The sequence below is a fragment of the Pyxicephalus adspersus genome, chromosome 4 (assembly GCF_032062135.1).
Source record: "Pyxicephalus adspersus chromosome 4, UCB_Pads_2.0, whole genome shotgun sequence".
Classification (NCBI taxonomy): domain Eukaryota; kingdom Metazoa; phylum Chordata; class Amphibia; order Anura; family Pyxicephalidae; genus Pyxicephalus; species Pyxicephalus adspersus.
In genome coordinates, this window is record NC_092861.1 from 115,709,412 (window position 1) to 115,731,716 (window position 22,305).

General features: G+C 36.4%; 1 protein-coding gene across 11 annotated transcripts in view; it reads right to left on the reverse strand.

Moving 5' to 3' along the window:
- Positions 1-564: 564 nt before the first annotated feature.
- Positions 565-22,305, reverse strand: part of ARID1B (AT-rich interaction domain 1B) — a 269,374-nt gene continuing 247,633 nt past the window's right edge. For 8 of the 11 annotated variants that reach the window (XM_072409387.1, XM_072409383.1, XM_072409381.1 and 5 more), the window contains 8 exons: positions 18,052-18,190; positions 17,682-17,848; positions 15,075-15,228; positions 13,688-13,804; positions 7,784-7,880; positions 6,023-6,782; positions 4,645-4,775; positions 565-3,933 (listed from right to left, as the gene is read on the reverse strand). In XM_072409387.1, coding sequence (XP_072265488.1) covers positions 2,191-3,933; positions 4,645-4,775; positions 6,023-6,782; positions 7,784-7,880; positions 13,688-13,804; positions 15,075-15,228; positions 17,682-17,848; positions 18,052-18,190 — 3,308 coding nt within the window. In that variant the 3' untranslated portion in view covers positions 565-2,190. The remainder of the gene's footprint in view (positions 3,934-4,644; positions 4,776-6,022; positions 6,783-7,783; positions 7,881-13,687; positions 13,805-15,074; positions 15,229-17,681; positions 17,849-18,051; positions 18,191-22,305) is intronic. The other 3 variants (XM_072409384.1, XM_072409390.1, XM_072409389.1) reach the window with 1 other exon arrangement.

Here is a 22,305-nt window from a genome sequence, read left to right on the forward strand (position 1 = left end):
AGTTATCTTTTCCACAGGTTACATCCGCAAGGTCAGGGAGATCAGGAGCACAGTCAACAGAAGAAGCCACTTTCAATCATCTGGAAGAAGGGGCAGCATTGGATGTGGAGACGTGTCAGTGCAACAAGGGTGACTAAAAGAAACATAAGTTATTCATTGGGCATATTTAATTGTTGTCACCACTAAACCGGTACTGTAATGTAATAGGAATGGAAGAATATATATATATATATATATATATATAAATTTACTGTTAGGAAATTATTAAAGTAGAATGCACTTCATGTATTGATGATAAAGTGTTTTTACTTTAGAATGTGTTTTTTTTCAATTGTGTTTTTATGTATATTTAGTAGTAGTAGTCTAGTAACATCAATGAAAAAAGCCGCATTTTTACATAAAAGGTAAAATTGACCGCACCAGCTACACACACTTGCCTGCAAACCAAAGAACTTTGGCATTTGGTCTTTGAATTCAAAATCCACAAGCTAAAGACCAAATAAACTTTACTGTAAGACAAATATGATGCAAACTAAGTGATATCAAAATAAACAGCAGTCTGCATTCTGCTCAGAAAAGGAAAACATTTTATATAAGTTGTGTTTTCAAAGAATTTTGTTTTTTTTCCCCCACATAAAATAACATTTTTCATTGCATCGTCTCAGGTACCCACGGGAAACAAATAGAGGCAATGCTAATTTCTACAAAAATATATACAGTCTGTTTAGCATTAATATAAAAGCTGAACGTGGCAGTACAGTATATATTCCTGTTCCAATGTTGGAGAGCGTATATTCAAACAGTTGTCTAAAAGACCATTAACATATATCAAAATCTATATACAAGATGAAAAAGTGATTATTCAAAAACACCCATCACAGTGCTTAACAAGATTTAATGTACATTTATTCTTAACATGTGGAACATATAGTATAAAGATTTTATACTGAATAAATGATATTCGTTAAGCCAGAGGAAAAGAAGGAATTTACAACAAGTTTTTTCATTTTCTTTTTTTTTTTTCTTTAAACTACATTTTCTTGAAATACAAATATGTTGAGTTTCATCACTGAAAAACCTCAGAAGTCGTGTTGATTCATCTGTTGTTTTGTAATAACTTCTGTTTGTATAAGATCACCAATGTCTTCTTTAGTTGGTAGATGACTGATTCCACATTTTAATTGCAACCTGCAAGTGTCCAGCTGCTATACCGAAATAGAGCATTAATTTATACATACAGAAACCTGCACATTGCCCTCATGGTGGGAAATATGGCCAGGATTTTTTTCAGTGCCATGACAAAGAAGGAAAAAAAAAAGATGACAATAAAAATCTATCACTTTAACCACATCATGGGGAAATAGCCAAAGTATACTAAAAATTAATTTTCAAGAAAAGAAACAAAGTGAAGGCCTGTACATTTTGTATATACATCCCAGACCCTGGGTAATAATGACAAAAAAAAAACAAAAAAAAAAACAAAGCATCTAAAGGCTGTTATCGTGTGAAATCTCAAATACTATACTTGTTTATGACAGTGGTATGAACTTTTGAACTTTTTTTTTTTTTTAAATAAGTTTAAATGTTCAGAATTTATTTTCCCAATAAGTATCTATTCATTCTGCTTCGATTCTAATATTACTGTTATCCAGAGCATTAAAACAGAATTTGTTTTTAAACTGAGCCTCCCTTTCTACATACTCCAACAATTTCACTAGTGGTTCTATTGCACACTGGTTTGGTACATTTCTTTAAACTCAAGGGTACAAAAAATACTCTGAATATGAAAACTGAAATAATAACAACCAATTCTCTTCAAAGAAGTGATAAAGTTTCATTTTTTTTTACAATGCTCACACGGGTTTATCTGTCCCCTAAGGCTAATATTACAATCAAGAAAAATAAAACTTAAAAAAAAACAAAGATCCAAAATGACCTTCAAATGAAACAATCACCAACTTTGGTAAAGAGAAAAAAATAAAATAGAATAAACATACACAAAACAGCAAATATTTATTTTCATAGCTCATTAACCATTTCTTAGAAATTCCAATTGGTAAATAATGACTGGGTGAGGAGCATTTTTGTTTTACTTTTATTTTTGATTCTTCTTCTCTAAAGAACAGAAAAATAGCCAGTACTATGCGACTTCCTACTCTTCTCTCACACATGCTTGGCTTCCCACTGGTGTCATAACTGTCCTATTTGAAAGAGTACATCACAAATGACTGAGGCAACTGAGGAGTTCAGAACTGCTGTTATAGAGATATCCAATAAACGGCTTTCGTGCAAAAGGAACTCGGAGCGGTTCTCTTCCACTTTGGCCATGGCTAATAATGCCTTAGCCGCCCTGCACATCATGTCTACACTGGGAGGCTCCAAATGGGGAGGCTGCATGTGCATGAGGTTATGTTGATTCTGCTGATATTGGGCCATGGTAACACCATCTTCCATGAAGCTTATTAGGTTCCCAATGCTTCCTTTTTGCAAAGCTATGGCCCTTGCTACCACTGAATCCCCCTGAGCAAGGTTCGAAAGCAGCGCAACAGACATTTCTCGACACACAGGGTTTTTGCGTTCCCCAACATTCCTAACTAGAGTCGCGTATAATTTTTCTTGGCGACTGAAAGGAGGTGTGGCTAAAATTAGATCCACATTATTGTCCTGTATACTGAGTTTACATAATGTTTCAAGCACAAGTCTCTGAGGGGAAAGGACAGAATTGGGCCCTACTGTTGGGAAAGGATCCTGTGCCTCAGCTGATGGGCACACCATCCAGTGTAGTAAACCATCCAAAATTGGCAAACAGATACTTTCTGTGTAAGCAGACAAGTCTAACTGTCCAGAGATATTGGCTAATGTGACCAAAGTATTTTCCCTCATTACCTCGAGACAATCCCACCACCACTCATCTTTGCTGCAGCTGGCACCTTTTTCTTCCTCCCCCTCTTTTTCATAAGTCTGTGGTGTTCGTTTTCTTTCTGGATGCTCATGATGGAGGAGAATTAGTTTCCCAAGGGTCAAAACCAGGCCTGAATGTTTTGACATCTCAGCATCATTCCCAGGCACAAAAGACAAACTACGGATAATATTTGACACACAAATGCAACGCCTGGCCAAAGAGTCTTGCCAAGGAGCTACTGTACGCACAGGAACTTCATCTCGGCTTCTTGGTTCATCTTCCAGTAATGTTATATTCCTGTGACTTTTGGCTTGGTGGATTTCCAATGAAAGTTTGTTGCTCTCTATATCTGAGCAAGGGTTATTGGAATCTTCAGGGAGTGCACCTGGCCTTGCAGAAAGTACATCATCAATGGTTGCAGTTATATTTTTTTCTGGTTGATCATCCTCATTATCTGGTAGAAATCGGTCATCTTGCTCTTTCTTCTTTTTGTTTGGAGGACTCACAGGTCTTTGAGGTGTCCTATATAGGGGTATTTGCATTTTGCTTTCAAAGTGAGTCTGAATATGTTCTGTTGTATCACCTCCACCATGCTGCCAATGAAGTAGCCCACTATTGAATTCCTGAACGTGCCCAAGTCGGTTAGAACGGTCAATCACAAATAGATCATTCTTTTTAACAACTTTGATTGGCAGCCTATCAAACTTACTTGCTTGTTTTGGCTTCTCACTTCGAATTCCTAACATTTCAGGTTTTATGAATAAGGTTTTCTTTTCCTCTGGTTTTATGTTTTCTTTCTCATCTAAAACATTGTCATCATCCTGATCATGTTCCATGTCATCATTGGCATCATCTTCCTCTGTATTGTCTTCATAATCCATAGCAGCCTCTTCTTCCTCTGTAGATGGACCATCATCTAAGTCATTTTCAAGATCATCAGATGCCCCAACTTCATATTCTTTTAATATCCCAAAGATGTCAATGAGACATTTCCTAAAATATTCCACTAAGAGCTCCAAAAACCCAGGTAACTGTTGAATCAAACAGAAAATATGAATTAGTGAATGGGTATATTTATTTTTGGGTATTTAAATTTTATTTTTATTTTATTTTAATTTAATATTTTATTTGTGCAACATAGAAATAAAAAAAAAAATATGATTGCAGCATAATTTGATAAATGCATAGCAAAAAAAAAAAAAAAAAATGACGGCAGCCTTTATGTTTAGTTGAATACATTAGATTTGAAAAAAGCTGGGGGCATAGTTGAAGACATCAGAACATAAAAACTACATGGTTGTTGTACTGAAAAAAAAATAAACCAATATATTTTCCATTTTTTCATTTGAACATCTAAATAAAAAAAACACTTGGTCTGATATTTACAACTAGTATGCATTCCTCCTAGATGATTATAATATTTAGAATAAAAAAACTCATGATAATAAATCAGTAATAAAATCTATCAGGCTTTGTCCTATATCTTGGTCACTATTTTTCATTAGGTTCTACTGGTCATAGCCTTAAACTAATACACATAGGAAACAATGTATTTGGGGGAACCTAAAATCCCCTATTGCAGAAACCACAGTGTACACATTATTTGTGAAAAAATCCCAAGGAGGGCAAATCTACCCGATTAATATGCTTTTTAGCTATAGATGAGGACAGGCAGTAAATGCTATATTTTAAAGCTAAAATCAACTGACAAAGTAAATGTCAATATTAAACAAAACACCCACCTGGGATAAGGTAAAAGACGCCACTGTACTGTCATCATAAAGTAGGATGTTGATGGTATCTAAAGCCCATGTACTTTCAGCCAAGAGACCAGATTTTAAAGACATCATTACCCTCCAAGCTTCAGGTGTTACTGAAAAAAATGTTTACAGAGACAAAAATTTTAACAAAATACCTTTATAAAGATATCATAGGTTCGTCATGAGGTGCAAGTGTACTGTCTATAAGGTTACTCATATTTTAACCTGTAGCAGATCAATGTAAGTCCGCGAGGGCCAGGATCTGTACACAATTGTATTATTTCCCCAACAGATAGCAGTAAATTTAGACAGGTATGGAGCCAGAAAATGGTTCTGCTTATCTGAAATTCCTACCCTGTATGTGGCTCTTAAGATCTCAAGTTGGACAGCCCTGATTAAGAATGTTTATTTATGTAATTTACTTGAAACGTGTTATAGTCAAGTAGATCTCAACTTCTGATGAATTGTGCCTTTTTTTAAATTTTTCCTGCAATTGCATGATTTTTTTAAGAATTACTAATAAAACCTTTGGTCCTTCTGCCCTGACAAAAAAAAGCAGAGGGAAGATTTACTTTTTGCTGCTGGTATTTTCCAGTTAGAAGGGTTTGGCACTCATTGTGGAAAAAAATTACACTCAATCTATTCTACTACTACTAGTACAGTCTTTCCTAATGGAAGCGCTCTACATTAGAGGGGAAAAAACAAAGTTCTGTTTTATGTTAGTCAGTTTAATTTAATTTTACTTATTCTATATGTATTTATGTTAAATAGTATTGTTAAGGGAAAGAAAAACTTCAAATACCCCATTAAAATAAAGTGGTAATTTTGTTATGTATTGGCATTGGTGAAAGTGATTTGAGTTTTAAAAACTAACATTTGGAGATATGACCTGTAACACATTTGCAAAGCATGTTGTAGTGCCCACAAAAGTGAAAATTTGCTATTTTATAGAGAACATGTAGAAATACTAATATTTTCTACATCAGTACACTAAAAAATGTTATGACTTGTCCTAAATTTCTTTTTTTAAATTATTGTTTATTTGAGCCTCATAGTATGTCCAGAGCCTCATGTATATCTACAGTTTGAAATCATTTGCTCGTTTTGCTCAATCATTTACACGCTATATATCAGTACAGAGTTTCAACTTCAGTCATCAAGATCTAATATGTGATTTCAATATTCCTTTAAGTTTTTTTTGGGCAGTGTGGCATGTGCCTATATCATACAGCAATAATCAATCCCAATAGATACATATTTAAAAGGTACATTTTTTCATAAAATGAAAAATACACTATAGTGTTTATAAATACATTTTCAAATTATTCAGATACAAACAGTTGCCTTTTTTTTCTCGTACCAATGTCTTTTGAGGTAATTTTTCTTCTTGGCTTTAAGACTGGTTGAGTTGCTTCCACTGAGCCAGGAGGAAAGGTAATTTCACGCCTAGATGTATGTGTCTGAGTTGGTGGAACTGTGGGCATAACTTTCTGCATTTTCATAGGCAAGAAAGGAGATTTGCTTGGTGACATACGGTTTTCTAGTGAGCGCTGAAATGAGGCAGGGCTAGAGGCCCTTGAAATATGGTTTGCCAATGATGGTGGGGTCTGGTAAGTTGAAGGTGGAGCTCTGGTGTTAGGCTGGATGGATCCAGATGGAGACATGTAGGAAGGCTGACGTTGGTTTCCATGAGATGGCCACTGACCCTCATGATTTATTCTTTGGTCAGGTCCCAAGATATCTTCAGAACGGTTTATAGCAGGATATGTTCCTTGCTGTTGTGTGCCAGCTGGGCCTTGCCTTCCTTGGTATGGATAGGGTAGGTCACTGCGTGAGGGCCACATATTCTGCTGAGCACCATCACCAGAAGATGACTGGACTGGGCCACTCAACATCTGAGGTCCCAAATGCTGCTGCATTTGTCCTGGGCCTTGCATTCTTTCTCTGTTGTAAGGGAAAGAATACTGTCCTTGCATTGGCCTCCTGTCGGGTCCAGTGTAAGTGCTGCCATACTGATTATACACATCTTGCTGTTGGCTGCTGTACTGTATACTGTACATCTCTCCCTCATGACGCTTTGATGAAGGACAATACATACTATCCATATGGCGCTTGTAGTTCTAGAAAAAAAATAAAGCAATATCTATTAATTTTTTATTAAGGACAATCTAAATAAAAACAAAAATAAAAAATCTTGACTTCCTTACATCTTAAAAGTTTCATACATGTGTGTTTCTTTATAGTCATGAGTTAACCTAATTTATGCTTTTATGAAATGTTTGCTTACAAATGTCTCAAAATTGTGTTTTTTTTTTAAATGCAAAACACTTTATACTCCCAAAGTCTAAAGACAACAAATTGAAGGAAAAGTTGTGTAATGGCCTTCCTACCTGAGACAACTATGTAGAATAACATTTATCAACTTTTCAGGAACTTTGTTTCTCCTACAATCTAGGATGCCTTCATTATCTGAAGGAATGTTTTTCCTGTGATCCATTCAAATGTTTTACCCAGTGCCAGTTATATCAGTCATAAACTTTTAGACTGAATGCACTGAAAAATACCCTAAGCTATGAAAAGATAGCTCTAATAATCTACAAACATCCTTAGGCTAGTTACACAGGTCAGATGATTCTCATCAGATAATCACTACAGGGCTGATACCCAACCAGAATCTGGCGTGTGTACAGCATTCATCAACCCAACGACTGTCCTGGCAAGTCCACCAACGACGAACTAGTAACATAATGAAAGTGAAGGGGGGAGAGCGCAGTGGTGTGCGGCTCCGTCGTTCTCCCCTTCCCCTCTTCATAGAGCAGAACAGTGCTGTATGTACAGCACTCGTTCATGCATCGTGCAGTCTTTTGTCATTGGAAAGGATCGTGAAAGATCATTTCCAACGACAATTTATTGCACGTATCTACCCAGCCACAACATGATATGTTTCATTTCAGGATCTGCAACTTTTTTAAATTGTATTTGGTATTATCAATCTTTGATAAATGCCACTCTAGGTCCCAGATTGTTATTGGTTGTAGCAATAGTTTTCAGGCATTACACAACTAATCTCAGATTTTTCTACCATGCCGAATGGGATATTACAAAAAAATCAGCAGCTTACTTGCTGTTGTGGGTACATTCCTGCTTGGTGTCCTCCATAAGGTGGTTGTCCTGAAGAAGGACCTTGCCCTGCATACTGCTGTCCATAGGTTTCATGCCTGAAACATAAGTTAGCAAAGATGTTACAATAATCATTAAAGTATGTGGTAGTTTTAGTATAGGATTTACTTAATAGTTATAATATTACATTATATTTTATACATTTTCATGTGTAACTCCAAGAAAATTCTGTATTACTTTACATATGACATTTGACTGTTCACATCAGCATATGCTCCTGAAATGTAAATACCCTATTACTACAGACAGACTAGGACCATTCTGAATGAAAGGCAGTTAATCAAGAGGAAGATTTTAGGGTTGCAAGGAGAAACACCCAGAATTCTACCATGCAAACACAAGACGTACATTTGTTCCAGAAACCTGGGTACAACTATACAAACACAAGAATAACATTTGTAGCAAGCAGATAGCAATCCCAGTACTAACTTTGTTTAGGCGTGGTGTTGGAATAATTGATGTATTAACTCATACCAATAAATCCAAACATATGCAGGGTCCAGGAAGCTTTTTCAGAATTTATTTACTAAATCCGAAAATTTGCAAACATGCTCTTTATATTTGGGTTTATATCAGGTTACTGATTTGTTAATGTCTAGTCACATTGTCAACCTAAGATGATTAACATGGTATAGTGAAGACTGACAAGTGCTATTTCTGCTTAAAGATCTGCATTTTTTTCAAGCAAAAGGCTACATTTTTTCCAGTATGCAGGCCTCTGGTGAACACCTATAAAAGTATGTGCTGATAGAAATATATAGGATGCCCTTGCTTCATTTTTTTTCAATACATTTTGAGTCACTGTATGCAGATTGGGAGTTTTGATTCGGCTCTCACTTGCTGTAGTTGTTTCAAATCAGAGACCCAAAGTATTAATATCGGACACAGCAACTAATTTCCTAACTTTTAATATTAATGCAAGCAAGCTCTAGCACATTCCACTACTGGCCCATTTTAGTTGACCTGTCAGGCAGTTTATTATAGTGAGATTCTAATGGGAATGCATAAGGACCTACATGCCAGCTTTCCATGTCAGATTGGCCCAAAACATTTAGGTCCCAACACCTTATACCTGAGCAGGTTAAAATAAAAAAATATGATGGTTTCTGCACCCTATTTAGTGTGTTCAAGGGAAACTGTACCAGCTATCAACCCGCTAACCACCAGTAAACTCATCTGGCACTATCATAGATGGGTCCAACCGCGAAATCCAAGCGCCAGTCAGCAGCCACGGGCCCGCCGCGTGTCTTAGCCCAGCATTCCAAGATGGGGCCGACACAAGCTCCACGCGAGTCTCCAGCTTTCTCTCCACTTTTGCCATCAGAGGACAGCATGAACTCTGTTCCATGTCAGCTGAAACAGGTACCGCAGGGAGATGATCCATGCTTTATGCAACGCGTAAGGGCTATGATAAAAGAGGAGCTTTCTCAGGCCTCTGCATCCATAACCGCTGAGTTGCGCCATGACCTATGTGACATCGGCCTTCGTACAGCATCTTTAGAAACACGTATAGATGATGCCACAACAGTTTTAAAAAGTTTAGATCAAGATCTAGGGGCGGCTCAGAAAGAAATTGAGTACCTTAAAGATCAACTAGAAGATTGTGAAAATCACGAGCAATCTCAGAATCAGGGGCATTCAGGAAACAGTAGTTGATGTGCAGAGGTATATTACTGCTCTGTTGCAAGAGCTTACTCCAGACGTCCCAGTTAAACCTTTGAAAATGGATAGGATTCATCGCTCTTGAGCCCTAAGAGAAAGGATGGTCCCCCTAGAGATATCATTGCTACGTTTCACTTCTTTGGCACTAAAGACTTGCTCCTCTTAAGAGCTGGCAATGCTCTGCGGCTCATGTTTCAAAGTACAGAATATAGACTTTATGCTGATTTATCACCCTTATCAACATTAGCTAGATGTTGGACCCTCCGCCCATATCTGGCCATGCAGGATTTTCGCTTGGCAAAATACATGCAATTAAAATGTCCTATCTCCCCAAGTTACTTTATTTGTATTTCCTAGCAGCACAGTTGGCTCCTTTAGTGGCTTTGCATTGTTCCAGGGAAGTACCAATCTAGGCCCAGATCTATGTTGGAGAATTGCCATCAATACCACTACATAATATATTGTGGCTACCTGCCGCCCACAGACCATTAATAGAGGTCTTTGGGACAGATTAAAAATTTCTGCTGGGCTGATGTCTGGGCATACTCCTCTAGCTGGGATTTTTAAATGCCCCTCTTTCGAACCTGCTTATGCTAATGCAAATGCTTTTTGTTTGTGGGTGTACATTATGTGTAGGAGCTATATTTCTTTACAGGAATAAAGTCTTTCAACTATCTACAGGAGCATTGGGCCTTGCCCTCAAACAAAATGTTTAGATATATGCAGATTTGACATTATTTGCAAGCTTTATTAAGGAATCATGATAGTTCACCTTTACAAATATCAGCCTTTGAATCGTGTTGTCTATGCAATCCTTATTCTTCAGGCCTGGTGTCCTTTCTTTACCCGATACTGGTTATTATGAACACACGCCGCCCACAATACATGCTTAAATGGAAAGATGACCTGAATTGTACCATAGACCCAGAGAGATGGGATGATATCTGGCAAGCCATTGCTAAATGTTTGCCCAATATTATTGCTCAAGAAAATGCTTATAAAGTAATATTTAGATGGTACTTAACACCAAATAGGACAGCTAAATTTGTTGTGGATGGAACTTCACATTGTTTCAGAGGCTGTGGAGCCATTGGTACTTATCGCCACACTTGGTGGGACTGCCCAGTTGTTCATCAACTTTAGATTAGGGTATACAATCACATAAAATCAGTTTTAAATATCTTGATATTGCAGAACCCCTGGGAAGCACTACTTCACATGCCAAACCTGTCTTTCACAAAGCAGCAGCGCAAACTCATCACATTTATATTTTTAGCTACCGGCAAACCATAGCGGCAGGGTCCTCCCCTCCTGTGTCACTGTCTGTTTTCATCTGTCATTTGCGACTCCTATTTAATGTACAGCGCTGCGTAATATGTTGGCGCTATAAAAATCCTGTTTATTAATATTATTATTATTATTATTAATAATAATAATAATAATAATAATAATAATAACAACAACGTGTATTTAGTGTAGTAAGCAAGACCTAACAGCTGTTTCTGCAGAATAGCACCAATAAAACACCAGTGGACAAACAGTGTACTGCAGTCCCTGTATTGAAAATGCAATCTGAAATTCATGTGTGATAACTGAAGGAAAGGAATTTCGATTGCCAACTGTATGTGCAGGCAAAAATCATGTTTTTTCTTATTATATTTTTTGCATGATATTGAGTATTCTTTGCCAAGTGAATTTTTGACATATTCACTAAGCTTCGAAGAGTGATAATTTACTTTGCTAAATGAACAGTCCAAATTCCTTAAGTACATTAACTTCAATGTACTGGTAAGCTTAGATGTCTCCAAGTTATGATTATCATTATGAAAAATGTATCAGACTATGATGAGAAAAATTAAATGCCAAAAATGATATGACTTGGGTCCCTAGAAGGACCGCGTTCCTGGGGATGTTCTACACATGTTAACTGTTTTGCTAATACAGACATGTTTTTTACAGCACGTGTTTTATAGCTATGAGACCCCCCAACCCTTTCCCATCTCATCTTTGTTTTCTTTTCACCTTTCTCGATTCTGTCACATTTCCTCCCTCTCATTTATGTAAAACATAATATTAACTTAGACCAGTGCAGTTATTGAAAAATGATTTAGTCACTGGCCTTTATGAGGAGAGTTTCATTAAATCAATGTGTTGTTTAATGTTTATGTTTTTTTTCTCTGATATGATACTGATCACTGCAAACAACTAAAAAGGGAAAGCACTGTAGCCACCAAAAAGCTAACAACTATATTTTTCAGTTCAGAAGGTGGAACTTTAAAAACAGACAAAAAAAAAAAATACAGCTTGATACCATTGACATTTAGCTTGGATTTCACTCAAAGTTGACTGCAGACACATATATTTTGGTTCTGTATTTTAGTACAAGCAGTGCAAATGTCTAAACCTATCTACCCTGGGCTTAAAAAATTACTATCAGAGTTTAGACTGGTGGAGAAATTAGTGCACCAGTCTGCCTAATGTACAGCTCAAGTTGGAGGAGAGGTAAGATGTGTAGGCATTCCTTATTACAACAGAGAAAACATGGTTTTCCCATCCTGCCAGATAGGGCTGTGCTTTTATCTGTGTATTGCCTTAGGTTTAGCTTTAATATCTGTCAAACACATCAACTATTAATACTTTTTGTCTCATTCATGAAACAGATTTGTAACCAAATTCAGGTCATTGGCTTTTGGACCTCATGATATTTTTTCTCTCCACTTTTATTGGGTCAAAAGATAGAAAAAGATAGAAAACAGGGCTTCTATTTTCACTTTAACCAGAGACTAAAGGCAAAGATTCTATCATCTTTATTATCACTTCATGAATATATTGTTAAAGGTCTTTGCACTTTAGATATGTTCTATTCATTGAATAGCTTTAATTTGAACATTCATTCTTCACTACCATTTTACATCTTTCTCCTACCTCACTAGTCTAGATGTCTATTGATAGAAAATCTCTTTCTTATTGTTGATGCAATAAAGGAGGCATTTTTGTCTTAAGCAGACAGCAATTTACTTTGATTTACTACAAAGACTGCAGTTTTGTGGGAACAATCTACATACTATCTACCTATATAGAATTAAAGAATGTTATTCAGGAATTAGCACATTCCTACACAGGGAAAACACAATGTAGACTTATATTAAAAAAATACAAAAAAAACTATTAACATTTAAATGACATGAAAACCAGAACATAGATTATCAAAGTAAAAGATAAAATTCACCTAATATACCTCTAAAAACTGTGATAACATGAACATAAACAGATCAGAAAAAAAAACAGTTTTGACCCTTTAAGACACAGATCCTACAAGATCCATGAATTGGTTTTGTGGTATCTTGCACCAAGACATTAGTAGCACATCTTTTAGATCAGTGATTGCCAACCTTTTGGACCTCAATGACCACTAAATTCATAATATTAAATTCTGCACATGTGCGGAGAGCCGTGTATCACTCAAAGGGGAAGAAGTGACATGATGATGTCAGAACAAGCTTACTCTCCCACTGCAAGCTCAGACCTGCTTGATAAACATCCTGGGGGGACAGTAGCCCGGCGCTTTGACTATGGGGGCATGATCAGTGGGGTCAGGAGAAGGACCCCGCTGGGGTGCACACCTGCCAGGTAATTTTTTTGCGGACCACCACAATTTTCTTGGGGACCACTGTGACCGCTGCTTCAGATCATACAGCCTCCACCTGCAGGTCTTCTTCCCATAATACATACTGCTAACATTTCTACAAGATGTAAACAATGTATATTTTTTTGGTGGAGTTGGTACAATGGTTTGGGCAAAGGGGATGTGTCTCTGCCAGAAAACAGAACTAGAACTACAATAAAACTTTAGCCTGAGAGCGGACTACTCTTCTTGTAATTTAGTAATACAACAATACATTGATGATAACATCATTATGCTGCCTCCTCAGCAAATTTCCAGTGTTATATTGTCAGTTCTATGACATGCAGTGGGGCCTGCATGGCCGGTCTGAGTCTTAATGCTCACAGGACTAGTGCACCAGTTAGATGCTAATTTAATGGCATACCTTAGATAATTATACGTAAGGTATTCAAGAGCCCCAATTTTAATATAAATCTATGTGAAAATTTTGAGTTCAGCTTTAGGAGATACATGTAATGCATTGGTTTGCTACAAAAATGACTGTACCCTTTTGCCCACCTTTGTTGTCCTTGAAAACGGTTTGGTGAATACATGCTTGGGTCACTATTTGAAGGCCCCAAGTTGTTTTGACCAGGCGGTCCCATTGTGCCTTCTGTACCCATGCCATATTCGGACCTAAAAAAAACCCATTGAATCATAATATCAAATATTATAATATAAAATGAGAGTTGTACTTCAATAAAGTAATATAAAAATTACTTCAAATATATAATGGTTGAAATATTTATACTTGCATTCCCTAGTGACCCATAACTTTTCAAGGTTTTAAATGTATAAAGTGGCTCAAAAGAAAATAATATTACTGAACCCTTAAACAGTATTGTTGCATCACAACATTGTAATGGTAGTATCCAGGTTACATACGAAATTCGGATCGTAGGTTTGTTCCTTAGTTAAAATTGTATGTAAGTCAGAACAGGTACATTATTTTAATGCAATTGGGACAGATGTTTGTCTACACATATTATTAGGCAGCATGGTGTCAGTTACTGTAAAAAATCCTCACTGTGAGTTAATCACAAACAAAGCAAAAATTAAAAAAAAACATTTTTATGGAGCCCAGACATTCATTAACTCCTGGAGCAAGCTGTGCTTTGATACGCAAAAAGAAACAACTGCAGAGTTTGTCTTGGTCATTAAAGAGTTACAAGAGGCTGCAGAAAGGGCCCACCCCCTAAGATCACCCACAACCTCAGCTGTGTTTAGCAAACAATGTCTTCTGCAAGTAATGAAAACTGCCCCCTCCACCCTTCAAACATCCGTTCTGCACACAGCGAGCAGGGAAGCCCCGTTCGTATCTAGGAGGCGTCCATATGTAGGATTTCCTTAACCGGAGGACTACCTGTAATTCCTTTTACATGTAACTTCTATTACATACTGTACAGTCATGGACTTAGCCATGTCTAGGTCCCAAGCAAATTTTTTATAGTATTTGGAATAGATACAGATTTTTACACTCGTTGAACCTTTGTTTGAGTTATTAATTACCCAGTACAACTCTGATGATAAAAGGGCACAGTAGCATAAATTAAATGTTTACAAAACCTCCTGAGCACAAGTAAAAATTTCTACTTCATGCCTTCCTAATAACCAAGCTGGGATCTTTAATTTCTTTACTCTGTATTTATCACTGATGGCAGATGAAGGTTCCATTATGACCCCAAGGGCAAAGTTTAACAATGTATATACAATAGTTCATAAATAGGGCTTATTTTAATTCAATTAATCTAACCACTAGTTGGAATTGGTCACTTTGTCTGGGAGACTCATTTCAAATGAAATTGCTGTAGTAAAAAGAAGATTAATAAGAATAATCATTTTAAGGTGTGGGTGGAAAAACAAAAATAAATCAGAAGGTACTGTATTTACTTTATAGTGTACTTACCTCCTATCGTAGCTTCCAGGTCCATAAGGAAATTGCTGGCGCTGACTCATACCCATACTGGACATCACCCCAGAGGGAGTCTGGTTGTACATCTCAGGCATGCTGCTGTTTGGCATTTGGCTAGGGGTCATAAAAGGCTCATTGCTCCCAGGAACTAAAACAAAAAAAAGAGGGCAAATTAGTAAATTTTTCCTAGTAACAAGTGAGTACCTAACACATCTCTCCTGCTTACATCTGGTCCCAAAATAAGATAATACCTTGAAATGTATCAATTTAAAATACAATGCAAGCTCTTTCATACAAATTACATTTTTGCATTTTCTTGCATTTCTTATAACCTGCAATACAAGTTATTCTTTATTTCCTTAGATTGTAAGCTTGAAAGGGCAACACTCTCCAACCTACTGTTTCCATTTTAACATTTTCTGTATCGCCCTCAATATTTGTGCAATCGTTAGTATTGTGTATTTTTTATTGTAAAGTGCTACAGAAGAGGATGGTTCTATATAAATCCTTAAAAATAATAACAATAATATTTAGAAGTACACAATGTAGACTGTTACCCGGGATTGAATGGTTATGTACCAACTCTGTTATTTGCTGGACGGAATGGTGTACTTGCATACACAACTACAAAAGGGTAGGTCCAATCATTGATTATGATAGAAGATAAAACGTTACTGCTGTTCTACCAAATGTATAAAACATTTTTTTAAATTTGAGGAATTTTTTATTTGTTGTGTGAAAATGTAATGCAACACAAAATACATGAAAGTGAATTTGTGTGCATTTTCCATGTGCTTTTTTTCTGCAGGCAGGTCCTAAGAGTTTTAAATTTCTATATCCACATGATATATCCAGATTTACATACAGTACTGGGTACAAAGCTTACACATTCAGCAACACATGGGTGTTGTCAGACATGGACATATACAGAGTGACAAAACAAGTCATGTTATGAACGTGTAGTGTTTTACTTAATATTTACAAATGTAACAATGTTTGTATATGGCAAGATGACTTATGAGAGTGGATTCTGAGGAGAAGAATTTCACTATGATCACATTTAATGCCACCCCTACTTGCTGTAAAACATGATGAAAAGATGTTAAGCAATTCAAGTACAAAATTTTGATTGTTGCACCTCAAGTAAATTAAGCAAACTGTGTTCTCAGTCAGTACTTGCTGATTACACACTCATATTTCCTAATCAAATGTTATACCATTGATTAGAGAAGCATTTTAAACTGAAGGAGGTTAGGTAATTTCATTCATTAAAACAAGTCAGTTATGTGAGAGCTTTGCATAACCAAAAAGATACCATCCTTGTTTCTGGGCTTAAAACAAAATGAATGTTCGCTATGGTAAGCTATACACTTTGTTAAACTAATATACTTCATGTAGACTCTGAAATACTAAACATTATGTATCCATGCATTAGGTTTACTTCAGAAACTCAAGCATTTAGTTACTGAACTATATATACAGCAAATTGGCAACAAAATGTATTTATGCTATGTCTATTTGCACTGCAGGCACAATAATCTACTTGTACTCAGCTTCACTACATTACCCTGCCTCTTCAAATAGTTGGCACAGTACAAAATGCCCAGTACTTCCATTTACAGAAAACAACTGCCACATTCTCTACTTCCTCACTATTCTAATCACAGTAGCCTAATCACCTGTGGAAAAAATTATAGCAGGTTGAGATTTTTCAGGGCTTTTTCACATGGACAATTGTGAAAGGGAGCAGTTACCACTTCCTATCTGCATTCAAACACAGCCACCCCCAACTGCTTTATCTTTGGCCCTAGCAGTTGACAGGCTAAAGTGTTTGTTCAGGAAGAGGGTTGAATAGTTACTGACTGCCCAAATGCTAGGTAGTGCCTTAAAAATATGTAATTTACTACAACTGTCCAAGAGATCTAGCAAAAATGCCCATTCTCCACCTCTTACCATTGAAAAGTACTTATTCACAGGGCAGGGGTAGATCAGCAACTGATGTTGTGTGCAACCCTCCTGTAACACATAGACCTGAATATTAACGGTCATTTTTGCATTCAGAACCTAGGATGTCCATGATGACCAGCTAACTGGTCTCCCCCTTACATAGTATTTATGTTGTGCAGCAATTTGAGTAATTGTCTAGTTTAGGTGATATTTGCTAGACTTTAGACCCCTTTATTTGCTAGACTTTTAGATCCCTTGCAATGCTTTCTGCATGAATCAATTGATAATACAATAAAACATTCCACTAATGTTTTAAAATAACATACATGAGAAATAGCAGACATCACAAGATTCCTGCTGTTATTTTCAGCACTCGGAGAAACTTCTTTAGTTTCTACTTCTGATTAATTTTCACTTTGGTTTTAAGCTTGCTTTTCTCAGACTTTTCACTAAGCCCTGCTAATTGCCTTCCATGTTTCAATTAGGCTCCCTTAGTGATCAGTAAAGGCACTTTGACTAGCCTAGGAAAATTTAACAAGGTTTAATTTAAAGCAAAATCTCAAATTTACAGACATGCAGATATATTTAGTATAATAAGATATTTTACATGACAAAAAAGGCATAGCCCACTGAAGGAGATTTGGACTCCCTTACCTTTTCTCATGCTGCTGAACAGATCTTTGTTGGGCTCATATGGCATCCGGCCCATCATGTCTGGCACATTCATCCCTTGTTGGTAAGGAGCGTTTGGAGTCATTGAATTGCGCTTTGGAAAACCTGAATCATCTGAGAATGGATCCTGTACGCTCACTGAACTGTTCCTAGCAAAAAACAAAAGTAATACACATGAGCACATTTCTCATATTCATGGATGAAAGCTGTATTGGGGATGAATAAAAATGACTGTCTTCTGTATTCAGAGGGGTCTTTTTAAAGCATATAGCAGTGTAAACATCTACCCACATATTGACAGAAGGTGAACATGAAAATAAAACACATTGTTTGGACATTTGAATGGAAGTACCTGCCACTTGGCATTGGCTGTATCTGTCCATGTGGTGTTGATGCGGGAGTTGGAGGCTTTAAATCACCAGGCATCTCAGCCATGGAATTACTGCCAGTAGACTGGGGAGTATGAGGTCCTTGGAGAGATCCAGAGTTTGCTAAAAAGAAAGGAAATGTTTTAATACATTATGAAAACATTGGTAATGCTTAGTGGTCATGGCATTTAATTAGATATGTCTTGGTTATTTTTCCTTATCAAATATTCACAAATTCAATGATGACTTTAATAAGATAAAGAATATCCTAGATGCTTTTTCTTGAGGCTTGTAGATGACTTGCACTTCTTTGAAAAGGGAAACATAAAATCACAAAGCTAAAACAGTTTTATAGTGATTTTTGGAACACTTTTGATTATCGGAAATTGGGAAACTGGGAACTGTCATTGCAGGTGCAAGTTCCATGCTTATTCATGCTTTTACACTGACCTTGAACATGTATGTGACCAAAAAAGTGTTCACCTACCTGATATGCACATACTTTATTCTAAGTTATTAAATTACAAATAAATGTCAGAAGAATACTGGCAATGGGTCAAGAAACTTAAAAAAAAGGTTAGCAATGGTCCATATTACGTTTGTTACCTGATGCCTTAAACATGCTTAAAAACTATAACTATTGTCTCTAGTTATATATTTTAATTATATGTAAATGAGGCAACTACATCTGCATAGTACATGTAATATATAATATATTTTATGATAATAGGGCAATGTAGTTCCTACGGTTATGAAATATATAATAGGTAAACTAACAGTAGTAGCTCAAGTTCTCTTCTCGCTGAGTATAAAGTTTGAATTTGAATTGCAACAGATATTTTTACCAGAAAAACCTACAACACATTTAAATGGAGGAAGATACATGTATATCAAACTTAAAATATTCTGAAATAAAAAAAGAACTACTTATGACTTAAATGCACATCTAACAAATTGTTTATGTTACCAGGTTAGGGACTTACCCCCAAATTGTCCATCATTCCCACATCTAAATGATACTAGACATCATAATATCAACTATATCTTACAACACAGGTAATTAAGCTCTTGGTAGGATAATTTAAATCCTATACTAAAAAAATCACCAGTACAACCCTTAAAAGGTTTTTAATGTCCAGAACTTTCAAAACCTACATCATGGTGGAAATAGGGTCCCTGACTTAATTTTTCTGGTTTTCCCCAATGCTCAGAAAAAAAGTATGAATTTGTCAATTGCCTTGATCAAAGAAACCACAAACAACTTTAACTGGTTTTCCACAAAACAAAGCTTTGAGGTTCCTTAGAAAAAGCTAACAAAAATTTGGTGATTGACCTGTCTGACTTGTTTTATAATAATGGAACTTAAGAGTCCCATTTTATGGGTAATAGATGTTAGTATCAGTATGGTTGGGGTATCTACAAGTATGATTAAAGCTAGGCAAACATGTTTCAATATTGCGACATGTCTTTATCTAATTAGCAGTTTGGTTCAATCAAAATTTTTTTTTGCACATTCAAATATGTATACCTAATATATTGATGTAGGTTGGTAAAAAAAAAACAAAAAAAACATTTACACTTCTTTTGTTGATTTTTGTTTGTTTTGTTTGAAGATCCCTGTAAGTAAATGATTTACTTGTCATAATTTCTATGGTCTATGCAGTCAGTCTTGCACTACATTGTACTAGTGTTCTAAAAGTTTGAGTTGTAGTATCAAAAGTCTCTTGCCTGCTTATTGGACAAAGCATCAGATCAGTGTTATGATGGCTTCCAGGCAAACTTGCATTCTGCCCTACAAATGCATCAGTAGCTCTTAAAACTGTTCAGGTGAACTCTGAACAGCAGGGCCTCCATTAAAGTGCAATCATTAATACATTAGACTTAGTTTACAAAGTTAATACAACTAAATATTTTGGAGGTTATTGCTGATGCTGACACATGCTGGGGGTTATTCTTGGCCCTAATGCATGCTGAAGGTTATCATTGCAAACATTTTGGGGTTATTTTACTCCCCACAGTCCTATTTTGTCTAAACCACAGCAAAAGATGGGGGGAAGGATGTCACAGAACAAGCCTAAAACATGGCCCATGCCCACTACCACCACATTCTTCTTTGCTTCAAAGTGTTGCTAATAACTCTTTTGAAATTGTTGTGGGTTATATAGTCCTTTGACAGTGTTTCTTGTCCAAACAATTTATGATTACCAAGTATGTCCTATCCTCTTGAATGAATGCTCAACCATCATGCGAGCAGACTATAACCAGGCTTACCAACATTTTTAAGGACAAAATTCCGAAAATTTCTGAACACATCAAAATTGTTTATGTTCCAAGTTTCTTTATTTTTCCAGTGAATGAGCAGGCTACACATATAAGATAACTCTAGAATGCACATTTAGGGCAGAGGGTATACACTTGAATGAAAGTGAAAAAATTATGGAAAACAAATTCAAACTACACATTACGTTCCTGGGACCCCTCTCACCTATTCCACTGTCTGATACCTGTTTTTCTTTGAATGATCAATAACCAACTACTTTGTGCATACGCTGGCAGCATATACCTTTACCCAAGCATCCCCTACTCGCCACCTAAAATATCTTACTTCTGCCTTCTTGAAATGCCGCTGCCCCTTTTCACCAAACAGGTACAAACAGGTTCCTAGGCATGCAGTATAGGGATATAGTGCACATGTGCAGAACTCGGGGAAATTAAAGCATTATTTTGTAATGTAAGAGTGAATATGACAATGTTTTTTACAAACCCTTCATACGTTTAAAGATGCCTGTACCAGTTTGCACTGTACACTGCCTATACCAGTTTTTAGTACATGTAATTAGTCTGTGACAGTCTTTTGTAACATGTAAGGAGTTGTTATATTTCTCTAGAGACTGAAAATAATCTGCAGCTGGTAAATAAAGCATCCTTATTTTACCATGATTCTTAATAGTAAGCCATGCCCATAATTTGCCATTATGCACAATTAGGAATTATCAATTGAATTGAATTTTTACTGCTTGGAGCAGTCACAATTTTTTACCTGAGCTATCTCCAGTACTTTAGTCTGTTTTACGTCTACTGTACTATCCTATTTACCTGTACTCTTCTACATCTTTAACCTGCACACACTTTTGCCAGCTGAATTTGTGTGGGAACTTCTGACTATAGATATCTCACTATATGGTCATTTGCTGACAGTTGCATCTTCAGCACTAATAAAATGTTAAGTTACCATCCTATGTTTACCAAATTTAAAAATATCAGAATAATCCTGATATGTGCTAATATACAGTGTGCTGCACTGGGTAAATGGCTTTATCTGCTTATTAATAGGTGAACGCTGTATTTTGCCATACATACTTGTATGTTTCCTCTGGTTATTGTGTGGTTTATTTTTAGATGAATACCCCCTAATTTCCATAACCCTTGTCTTTTTTTTTAAGCTTTTTTTTTTATTAATGGTTTAACCTTTGAACACCTGGCTTAATGCACTGTGCGTAATTTTAGGTATAGAATCTAAAGTAAAACATGGCAAGGTTATGATAGGTTAAGCGCAGTGCATTTTTCAGTCTGTGCAGGCAGACACCATGCTGGGAAGAAAATTTACACAGCATGAACCTACTGGCCTAAATCTAGCAGAGGTGGAAAGAAGGGGTGGGGTGGGAGGAAAGAGTGAGATTGGGCTCTGAACAGAGGTCATAATGAGGACATCTTTGTTTACAAACCCAGGGAAGCCCATTCATGCTCCCCTCCCCTCTTCCTCTTGGGATTCCCTGTTGGCTTCTTGACAGATTCTGTGACATCACCTGTCACCTAATAATAGAAAATTCAGCCAGCCGCATGCCAGAAAAGATGGATGGGGCTGTGGCAGCAGGATTACTAATTATGACTGGGCTTCTCAGATGTGCTTAGAATTGAGGCTTTTTTTCTCTTAAGCTTTCTTCTCTGTGAAATGTGCTTTCCTGATACAGCATGCAGCTGGCAAAAGCTAATAGCATTCAAACAAAGCGCAGGTTCAGTGGATGTGTGAAGACGTCTGATTAGTGTGAGAATGCTGTGTGCTCCCGAATAGATGCTTGGACAGGGTTTTGTTAGGGAACACAGAAATGTGAACAGCCTACACATTAACAAAATTATTTTCCATTATACACAATGATTCTTAAATGCACAATGTGCAGATTTATAATCCGCTTTTCCTAGTCTTTTTTTTCTATAATTGGTAGTTGCGTCATAGATGT